Below are 10,160 nucleotides of genomic sequence, written 5' to 3'. Positions count from 1 at the left end.
TTCGCATCATTTCTTGGCGTTAAGGTGGCCCAAATTTACACTTTATCAATTTCATGTTACATTTTGCGGCAGCCGAACAAAACGCGAATTTTGATGAGAAGAAGAATCACATTTTTGACGTCTTAAAAATCCAAAAAGTTTGAAATTCCGTGCATTAAGCGATATTTTCGGATGCTTTTTTACGATCAAACCTTCAAAACAAAATCATTCTTTGCTATAATTTAACCCTTCTGCTTTTTGTTCCTTTCAGATCCGGTGTTGCAAACGATTTCATATAGAGTTTTTTTTTATGATACAAAGTGATCAATTTCGGTAAGAAAATCTCAAAATTGATCAATGCAAACTCGAATTCTTATGGTGTTGAAAAACGAAAAACGTAACCTGTCTTGCGGTCACTCTGATGTTTTTGTGTGTGTGCGTTTCATGTTCTTTCACTCTGTGCGAACTTGGAGATAAAATATTCGTCCGCAACCGATGAGCAATGATACATTTCTCCGAAACGAAAACTCACCGACAAAAACAAAACCGAAACCAGAGAAAAAAAAATGAGATCTAGTCAAAAATGCTACACATTTTTCGATCGATGATGAATAGTAATCAAATGTATTTTTGTTTCCTAATGAATTCTAAAAGCGTTACCAAAAATGCTTTTTTTGTCACATTTTTGCGTTAAATATCAATGAGCCAAAAAATAATTTCCAAGAAATGTTTGAGTAATTGAAAATATCGAGATATTGAGAATTTGTGTTGACTAATTGCTATCGCTTAATCAATCAGTCGTTCATTTTGATAATACAAAAAGACATCTATACAAAAATCACACTGCGCACTCACTCATTACAAAATTAACTTTATAAAAACATTTTACGTCAATGGATAATATTGAAAACATTGGAATTGTACTGTATTTAAAGGGTGGAATCGTATTGAATTAATGGAAAGATCAATATCATGCATGTTATTGCAACGGCGGATACTTCAACACCTTTAAATAAACTGGATCTTTTATTAATATGACGAACTTTTTCGTGCCTCTTAAGACACATTTTGTCAAAAACTCGACCCAAAATCCATTGAAGGAAACATACTAAAAAATCAAATTAAGTGTACGACACTATTTCGAATTCTTACAACAAAAACCAAAATGCACGTTCTTTGTGCATATTATTTTTGGTTTGCAACAATACTTTTACCTCACGTTATTTATGTTCGGAAAAGTGTTATTCAATTTTTTGTTTTACATACATACGCCCAGATGGCATTTCCCAGTTTGTGTGTGTGAGATTATCTTATCAAAATTGTGTTTGTGTATTTGGATTTGTTACTCGCTGCTTGTGTGTTATCACTGATAACAGTGAATAGATTGTGGCTACACCTAAAGCCTATATTTCGTTCGGAATAATATCATAAAGACGCTGTCCGTATACATTGTCCAATGTTCACAAGTCGTATCTATGAATAAGAGCTGCAAAAATAGTACTGCTATAGCTATATTCACAATCTATCCACTGGTTATAGCATTTTATCTTGATCATTGAAAATTGATAAAAAAACACGAAAATTAAATTACAGGTATTGTACGAATCGTAATTATGACAGACGCGACGAGCAAAAGCACAGTCCGTAATTGTATATTGAATCTTCCAGCGAGAGTTTGTGTGTTTGTATCTTATTGTGAAATACTGTTTGGGTGAGCCATCATATTTACCTGTCTAACCGTTCTTTTTTTTCGATTCTATTATATATATTTTTGGGTTGAAAACTCATCACAAATTCATGTGTTGAAATGCGATATTTGTAATTAGAGTGCGTGCACTGAGAAGTAATTATTCATTTGTGCCATATTCGCTTGTAAAATCATTTTTGGACCATTTAGTGTAATTAGTAGTTGAACACAGGTAAGCATGATTAAAATTCAAATATAAATTCATTCATTAGACGGATTTTGTGTTGTGATCAGTGTGAATTCGAATTCTTGATCAAGAACCGAGTCTCATGTACAATTCTATTCATTTTCACCACGCAAATCACTTAGTTTTCTGAACAAATTTCTATTATGTTTCTTAGTAAATTGCTTGGTGTTTTTGCTTTCTTCATGCATTGTGACACAGTTTGATGTGAACATTTGAATGAACATTTAAATGGAATACATTTGAAGTACATTTTTAAACATGTTGCTTCGTTCATTGGAGAGATAACGAATGTGTATTTGTGTTCCGATTTGTTTGTATCGTTTTACTCTATTGACACAAATTCAAGACAGTTCGTGTCTTCAAAACGTATTTACATGACTAAAAAACAGAGAGAAGTAGAGAACAGAGAAAGAGGAAGGGAGAGAGTTCATCATCAGCTGATTCATTTCAAATAATAATAGACAATGGATGATCTCATATATTTCAGTGCATGTCAAGCGCCATTTGTGAATGTTTTGTTCGAACAAATGTTTCAATTTGTTCATTTCATCGTTGAATTACTGAATGAATTAGCTCACCTGAACTTCACATTTTGCGCAATGATAAACACACTCACACTCATGGTCGCCATTGTACAAAATTGTTTATTTGCGCATTCAGAACATTATCATTTATCAAATAAAAAGCACATACACGATATATAAATGCCGTCAAGTGCGATAACTGAACATCATTTGAAATGAATTTGCTATATCGAAAAATGAAACTCGATTGTTCGATATGATTTTCTCAATCGAAATTACTCATAATTTTTGTTTATCAGAAAAAGTGTCGGCACAACATCATAGAATAAGTGAAGGCATACTCAAGGCATAGACAAGGGTTTATAGCACAATTCTATTGAACAAGCTGAGCGATGAGGTTACTTTGGACGGCAGTGACTTTGATCTGTACGATAAATTTCGTGCACGGTAAAACCAACAATGGTACGGTGAGTATTGAAAGCAAACAATTTGATCTGTTCGTCTCCATAAACTCACGAAACCATTGATTGCAGGGCAAGATAGAAATTTGTGATACATGTCTTTGTAATGTAAATGAAAAATATTTAAATTGTGCCGATCAAAATTTATATAAACTATTCGAAGCCAAAGACTGGGATGCACTCATTTCAGCGAACAAAACGGCCGTATTGGACAAAGTTGAGTATGTTTTATTTTCAATCATTTTTTTATTCATTCGAAAATTCATAAGAGAATAATGAATCATTTTTACCTTTGCTCGATTTCGTTATCTACAGATTTAAAAAGAATGGCATTGAAGTGATAACGATCTTTCCAAAATTGGACATTCGTTCATTGAGTTTTCAACATAATAAAATTCGTCAAATTGAAGATCGAGCATTTTTCAATTTGACCACGTTGGAACGATTAGATTTATCGGATAATAAACTGACACGCGAAGCATTGCAGAGCAAAGTGTTCGAAGGACATTATGATTCAAAATTGTATGAACCATTGACCAATTTGAAATGGTTAAATTTGGCATCAAATGATTTGCATACACTGGACCTCGATCTATTCGATCATTTTCCAAATTTGGAAACGCTGATTTTGGCACACAATCAATTCAGAATTCTCGATGGAAATACTGTCAATGCGATTTCGGGCATTCCAAAATTACAAGTATTAGATATGAGTGCGATGGAACTAAAAGAAATACCATCATCGCTATTTCATGGACCACGAAATACATTGAAAGTGCTCAATTTAACTGGAAATCTACTTACCGAAATTCCCGATGCCCTTCATTATGCCGCCAATTTGGTCGAATTGGTTTTAGATGATTTACTCATTGAGCACATTGGTGGAAAGTAAGTTGATTACATATTTCGACGAATGGCGCGAGTATATTTTTGTTTTATTTCAATAAATTCACATTTGGGTTCGTTTTCAATCTTAAATAGCTACAGTCGATTACCTAAACTCAACAAATTGGAAAAGCTGAGCATTTCGTTTATGAGAAAATTGCAAACGATCGAAGAAGGTGCCTTCTCAGGCTTACCCGCATTGCGTGAATTTAACTGTCAATCGAACCTTCACTTAAACTCAATTCATCCGCATTCCTTCAACTCGACGGAAATCCATGGCAACTCATCGGGAACTAATGTCGATTGGCCACCGATTCAAAGTGTACGTATATTCTAAGGGAATTAATGTGGTCTGACATTTGAAATAGTTTCAACCTTTTTTCAATTTTTTATATGTTGTTTTCACAGTTGATTTTGTACAGCAATAACCTGTCGGTGATTAGTAAAGAATTGATCTTATACTGGAAAGAAATTGATGAGATTGACATTCGTTACAATCCATGGAAGTGTGCCTGTGAAAATCAATGGATGGTCAATGAATTGATACCCATGATTAAAGAGAAATCAAAGAAAAACCCTTCCTTGTATGAGGATATCAAGTGAGTTGAATGATTTTCTGTTGAAGAATCTTGCGTTTAACACAATGAATCCGTCAATATTTTGTCTCGTTTCATGTTATTCCGAAGATGTGATCATCCAATCGAAATGAAGGGTAGATCATTTGATGACTTGAACTTGAAACATGTTGGAATGAGATGTGAAGACTATTATGGCCGACGACCAGAACGAGATGGACCGATACTTGTCGGCATTTTTATCGGTAATAATTTTGCATATATTTCCAAGACGGCACTGTTACAGAAAAATCTTTAATCAATCTTTAATGCTTCTAAATGCTCTAAATATTTAATTTCAGGAATTTTGATTGGCATTCCAGTAACGATGGCCGCTCTATTCCTATATAGACGTGGATGTTTCGGTATATTTGGATATAGACCAAACCCAGCCGACTATGGTCGAGCGTTTTATAAACGAACAGAACTCAGAGAGGACTTACACATATAAATTGCATAATGTTCAATGTTTAGTTTTTACCAGAAATGTCAACCAAATTCAATTTTAATGCATTTTGATTACAATTGTGATTTTATGCTAGTTTAAATACATACATAATACATACGTACATTATTATTTTGTGTACTTTTTTGCTTATTTCTATTTACATCCACATCGAGTGATATCATACGATAACATACATGACTAATCATAGTACTCTCTTCATACTGAAGCGAAGAATCGGAACTTATGAAGTGTAAAGGGGGTAATTATACTCTTACTGTCCTATTTCTACGTCATATCATGATGGTCATAAATGGTTACGTTTGTAACAGATATTATTGCCAAGTAGCGCCTTCATTTTTATCTTCTGATAAGGTGTATGTCGTTACATCATGTTTTGTTGTGAAATCGTGAAATTTCTATACTCAATAATCATAAAAATTTACCACGAACACTTTCAGCATGCATATAGTGCGCAGATGAATGTCCTTATATTGATTGTCAACCTATAAAAACATTCACAACTTCGAACCGCATACATGCAGTTGACTATTGGCAAGTGAAACGTAAAAGATGACAAAGTTCTTTTTCTAGTTGACCATTTTGGTGTGCGCAGTCTACATCCCAGTTAACTAATTTGGGACGTTTTTGGCTAAAGCCAACTGAGATTGAAGTTGATTTGGCTGATTTTTCAGTCAATCCTAGTAGAGAAAAATACAACTTAATTCAACTTCAATCGCAGTTGACTATATAGACAAAATCGTCCCAAATTAGTCATCTGTTTAAAATGACATACATAGACGACTAAAGTCGAGTTAACAAAATTCAATTTCAGTCGATTTCAGCTAACCAGTCAGTCAGTCACTTTTTTTCCACTCGGGATTATATTGGGTGCCATTTCAAGGTTCCTACCAAATGAAAGTAAATTAAATCCAATTTTTCTCAATTATTCTAACAAAAGTGATTTTAATAAAATATATAATTATTTTTAGATTACCCAGGTTTATGTTTCGATGGAAAGCAAACCTATCAGCCTGGAACATATGATCCATCAAATAACTGCTCACGATTTCATTGCGGAAAAAATGGTTATTTGGTACACGAAACGTAAGTTACCGTAAACTATGCAAACATTACCAAATGATAAAAACAATCAAATTTCATTGTTATTTGTAAGATTAGGTGCTCAGCAGTCGCAACTTCACCAGGATACCACAGAAATATTGATTATACCAAAAAATACCCAGATTGCTGTGTGAATGTTGTAAAAGATGACTAGGTTGAAAATATAATTTTCGAATACCTCTGTCTAAATTGAATTTGTAATTTTTTTTTCAATTTTATTCCAAATCTCATTTAATTCTGAGATTAATTAAAATGATTTATTTCTAAAGATTCAATTCTTTAACAGGCAATATCGAATTTTTGCCTTTCAATAATGAAAATAAATCAAAGAAGAGTTTTTTCGCATAACCAAAATGTGCAGTTCTTATTTTTTTTATCAAAAATGTCACATTTTGGAGCTATGAAGCACTGAGTAATTTTTTTTATATTATTTTGTGTGCTACTTTATGAGTTCGAGCACTGATTTCTATTTATATCGACACCGAGTGGTACAATTCTTCATAATTTTTGGTCTTACTTAAAATTTATTTGACGCGTATGTGGATGACACAATACACTCTTTGAAATATGAATGATTTTCCGAAAGTTCCATTAATTAATAAACAATATTGGTGCAGGTATGAAGGTTGTCTGCACCAAATAGGTAAACAAAAAGTTGATCTAAATGGCCAAACAAGCATTTAATTACCACTGTGATGTATTCTAAAAAAATGAATGAATTAATCCAATTCTGACTTTCATTTTGTTACACAACTGATAATTTCAATTTATTTTTTTCATTTTCGAATATAAATCTGGTTAACATCTCTTCTTCTTCTTCGTTGGTTGTCGTTGTGGTGGTGGTGTAATAACGTTGACTCTGCAAGGGGTTGCAACGAAGGTAGAAATTCATTGTAGCTGTGATTCATGAGCGTTGATTGTGCATCATGTGGCAAAAATGAATCATAATTTCCAACTGGTTTAATTCTGCTGGATGTTTCAGTATTCGGCTTAATATTTTCTTCGTCCAAATAGCTGTCAAATCTGTCATTTATAGAATTGAATTCAAGTTATTTCACTCCATTTTATGATCTCAAGTTTTGAAAATAATTACTTGTTGTTATAACCTTCGTAATGAATCTTATATTGTTTTACCACTCTACCATTCAAATACTTATTACGAGCGCCTAAAATTTTAGCCTTAAACCATTCATTTGGCCATTTAGAATTGGGATCTCTTGCAAAAACTCGTTGACCTACATTTTTTTGTAAAAGAAAATTATGCACCAAAAGTTTTAATATAAATTAAAATTTTGCAACCTATATGGAATTGAGATTCTCTTCTTTCTGAGCCACCAGAACCATGTCCGTACATCGTATTAATGTTTAATTTTGCTTTAATTACTTTACTGATCAAAAATTCGTCTTCAAATAAGATGTTTCGCTTTCAATTTTCATAAAACTTATGAATACTCGGATACTTGATATATTCAGCGAAATTGATTAAAATGATTTAAATTCTAAAGGCCTACTAGTTTTTCGTACAAACATCACAAATACTTCATATCCGTCTGTGTCTTTGTGTCTATTCGTTAAAAATGTAACCAATATAGAAATGCATTTCGCTTTCACGATCAAAATCTTGGTGAAAATTGAAACATCATTATGATGGTGACATCAATATTTCTTTCGTTTGAATTTTTCACTGAAAATGTTCCCAAATTTATTACCTTTTATTTTCCCTATACCTCAGATAAGATTATTTTACAAAATAAATTTGATTTTAAACAGCATGTACTGTTTAAGTTTAGACTGTATTGCTCGTGAGATGCGTGCGTTAAAAAAGTAAGGAAAAACCTTACACTAATAAAAACGTCTGAAATGAAATTCGTCCAGCTCACATCGTCCAATCTCTTTAATTGGAAATTTTTAAACCGCAAAAATGATAGGAAATTAGTGGTTTGTGTACAAATTCCATCTGGCCAAAAGTCAATAATGTCTCCATCAAGCATTTGTTTGTATATTTCGATCTTACAAAATAAATCATTTCCATTGCCATTTCAATGTAACGACAATTTTGTATTCATTTTTTATTTTAAAAAAATGAGAAAAAAGTACTGTGTACTTCATTTCCTTTTGTATTATTTGAATGTTTTAGAAAATATTCAACAGCCATTGTTAGTTTGTGTGTTTTGAACGTGTGATGTGGTCTTTGAACGTAAAGGTTTTTTTTAATTGAACACATAATTTCGAATTACTCACACGAAATGCCACCATTTGTAATCGTTTTTTCAGCAAAACAAAACCGAGAAAAAAAATCTAACGCAATTGTGTGTTTATTTGGCGTACGACAGTTTCATTTTGGGCTATTGTTCCAACTGCCATTGGTGTCTCTTTTACAGTTAAAAAAAAAACAGAATTTATTGCATTTATTCGTTAAAATGATAAATCTTTTAAGTTATAGAAATTATAAATTGTCGACTATGTAATATCTTTTGGTGTGACGAGAGAGCAGTAAAAAAACACAAACAATTTTTTTATGATGTAATATATGAACGAAACAAACGGCGCAAATGTATGAAATATTGGCAAAAAAATGGTTTTCGCACTAAATTGGTTTTTTTTTTCTCAATTGTTGCTAGTTTGAAAATAATTACGATGTATCAATGGCATCCGACAATTTGTTAGAAAAGGTCATAGTGTGTCTCAAATTACTTGTACGTACACAAGTTTTGGCAGCATTTCCGGAGCAACATGAAACAGACTTAGTCATGTAGCAAAACGTGTACAATGAAAAATAAGCCGATAGACGTACGGACCCGAGTAAAATTTTATGCTTTTTTCGTTGGACTGAAATAAGACATAAAGTAAACAATGGATATATACATCTGTAGCCAATTAGCGTGCATTAAACCTTTTCGCTTTTCACATGGAAAATACTTTGTTTATTTTATTTTATCGACTTATGCCCGGGTACGCTCACACTTATTCTGTCTCATTCGGTTGCCCACTATGGATCTCTTTTCTTTTAACTCAATCCATCTCTTTTCCTCTATGTATATCTGTCTCTATCTTTCTCGTGCTCACATTTAATCTGAATCTCAGTTTTCTTTCATTTATTCGCTTTTACTTTTGCTCTAAAGATCTCATTCATTTTTAAAATTTTATTCCCTCAAAATCAATGGCAACTCTGGGAACAGCGTACACTATGAAGCATGAGCGAAATGCGTCTAAATCGGTGGTTTGATGTCAAGTGTCAATAGTGAGTGAAAAATTCCAATGGAAAGGCGTGCCATTTGCTGTTTAAACGCTGAAAATGGTACAAAATTAGTTCGCATTTGGATCATGGCCATTGAAAAATCAATATACATTTTCTGTAAAAACAGAAACATCACGGCACAAGAAAAAAACAATACAATTACGTTCTATACAAAATTTACATTTGCGTCTACAAAAACTTTTGATTCTGTTTTTCTTAGAAAATAAATTCTAAATTTTTTTCCCTTCTCGATCATGAATTCTCTTGTAATGATTGTTTTCGCATTCAATTGGTGGAAAAAATCATTTACAACTCTTTTTTTGATTCGACAAGATGTGCTATGCATACAAAAGACTCTTCTGTAGCAATTTTGAGAAGAGCTAACCGCAAGCAAACACCATACAATGTATGCCGTTCACAAAATGCACGGAATAAATGATATTTTTGAGAGTGAGCGAGAGACTGAAAAATTGTGTTGATTTCGAGGTGATTATCATTTGAATAGATCTAAGTACCACATGCAGGCATCAAATGTGTGTACTCACGAAATAGATACACCGGGCCATTATAATGATTGGTCGTAACGCTGAATTTGTCTTCAATTTCTAATTGGATGTCTCTTCCCGTCTCTCCCTTTGTGTATGTGCTTGCGTTTTATTTTTGCATTCAACTATTTTCATGTGCAACTGATTCGTACAATTACGATTACATCGACGAAATTTTGCTTGTTCATTTTTTTTCCATGAATACGATCATTATCGTTATATGGCTAACTATCATCATTCGTTTAATATTTTGTTTTTAATGTTTCGTTTCAAGTGCTTTGTCATTTTCCAATGAAGTTTTTTATTCGACAGCGAAACTTTTAGCGTATGAAAGACTGTTAAAAAAATGCAACTAACTACTTTTAAGTGCCGAAGATGTCTTGTTTATATTATTTATATTGTTCATAATC

At 32.6% G+C, this 10,160-nt stretch overlaps 2 protein-coding genes and 1 long non-coding RNA gene across 7 annotated transcripts; 2 read left to right on the top strand and 1 right to left on the bottom strand.

Moving 5' to 3' along the window:
* Positions 1–1,447: 1,447 nt before the first annotated feature.
* LOC116345784 (toll-like receptor 13) lies at positions 1,448–4,983 on the top strand. 4 transcript variants are annotated; one of them, XM_031775464.1, is made up of 9 exons: positions 1,576–1,660; positions 1,806–1,898; positions 2,737–2,904; positions 2,971–3,119; positions 3,214–3,786; positions 3,880–4,105; positions 4,192–4,382; positions 4,470–4,603; positions 4,700–4,983. In XM_031775464.1, the coding sequence occupies exons 3-9, from the start codon at positions 2,830–2,832 to the stop codon at positions 4,846–4,848; spliced, it is 1,497 nt and encodes a 498-aa protein (XP_031631324.1). In that variant the 5' UTR covers positions 1,576–1,660; positions 1,806–1,898; positions 2,737–2,829; the 3' UTR covers positions 4,849–4,983. The 4 variants fall into 4 exon arrangements, with proteins under 4 accessions (XP_031631327.1, XP_031631326.1, XP_031631324.1 ...); XM_031775465.1 differs by having other exon boundaries at positions 1,603–1,690; XM_031775467.1 differs by lacking the exons at positions 1,576–1,660; positions 1,806–1,898 and adding an exon at positions 1,448–1,572.
* Positions 4,984–5,358: 375 nt separating this feature from the next.
* On the top strand, positions 5,359–6,156 carry LOC116345979. 2 transcript variants are annotated; one of them, XR_004201544.1, is made up of 4 exons: positions 5,359–5,408; positions 5,678–5,763; positions 5,835–5,949; positions 6,025–6,156. It is a non-coding gene; the product is annotated as an uncharacterized LOC116345979 (long non-coding RNA). The 2 variants fall into 2 exon arrangements; XR_004201545.1 differs by having other exon boundaries at positions 5,389–5,448.
* Positions 6,157–6,707: 551 nt separating this feature from the next.
* Positions 6,708–7,397, bottom strand: LOC116345936. The gene is made up of 3 exons (XM_031775735.1): positions 7,267–7,397; positions 7,061–7,202; positions 6,708–6,990 (listed from the first exon to the last, which is right to left on the bottom strand). The coding sequence occupies exons 1-3, from the start codon at positions 7,319–7,321 to the stop codon at positions 6,744–6,746; spliced, it is 444 nt and encodes a 147-aa protein (XP_031631595.1). The 5' UTR covers positions 7,322–7,397; the 3' UTR covers positions 6,708–6,743.
* Between the last annotated feature and the right edge of the window lie 2,763 nt (positions 7,398–10,160).

This window comes from Contarinia nasturtii, unplaced genomic scaffold (assembly GCF_009176525.2).
Source record: "Contarinia nasturtii isolate CC-2019 unplaced genomic scaffold, AAFC_CNas_1.1 Cnas_scaffold_1371, whole genome shotgun sequence".
In the NCBI taxonomy this organism is placed as follows: Eukaryota; Metazoa; Arthropoda; class Insecta; order Diptera; family Cecidomyiidae; genus Contarinia; species Contarinia nasturtii.
The sequence above is the reverse complement of the archived record's forward strand: the minus strand, read 5'-3'. Positions and strand labels throughout refer to the sequence as shown.

What these genes read in the sequence shown, in the direction of transcription:
- LOC116345784 (XM_031775467.1), top strand. Translation starts at nt 2,830, where the DNA reads ATGAGGTTACTTTGGACGGCAGTGACTTTGATCTGTACGATAAATTTC. An exon ending in GTAAAACCAACAATGGTACG is followed by an intron (nt 2,905 to 2,970) that starts GTGAGTATTGAA and finishes CATTGATTGCAG; the next exon opens with GGCAAGATAGAAATTTGTGA. An exon ending in ACTTGTCGGCATTTTTATCG is followed by an intron (nt 4,604 to 4,699) that starts GTAATAATTTTG and finishes ATTTAATTTCAG; the next exon opens with GAATTTTGATTGGCATTCCA.
- LOC116345936 (XM_031775735.1), bottom strand. Translation starts at nt 7,321, where the DNA reads ATGTACGGACATGGTTCTGGTGGCTCAGAAAGAAGAGAATCTCAATTC. An exon ending in AGAATCTCAATTCCATATAG is followed by an intron (nt 7,203 to 7,266) that starts GTTGCAAAATTT and finishes AAAAAAATGTAG; the next exon opens with GTCAACGAGTTTTTGCAAGA. An exon ending in TACGAAGGTTATAACAACAA is followed by an intron (nt 6,991 to 7,060) that starts GTAATTATTTTC and finishes TATAAATGACAG; the next exon opens with ATTTGACAGCTATTTGGACG.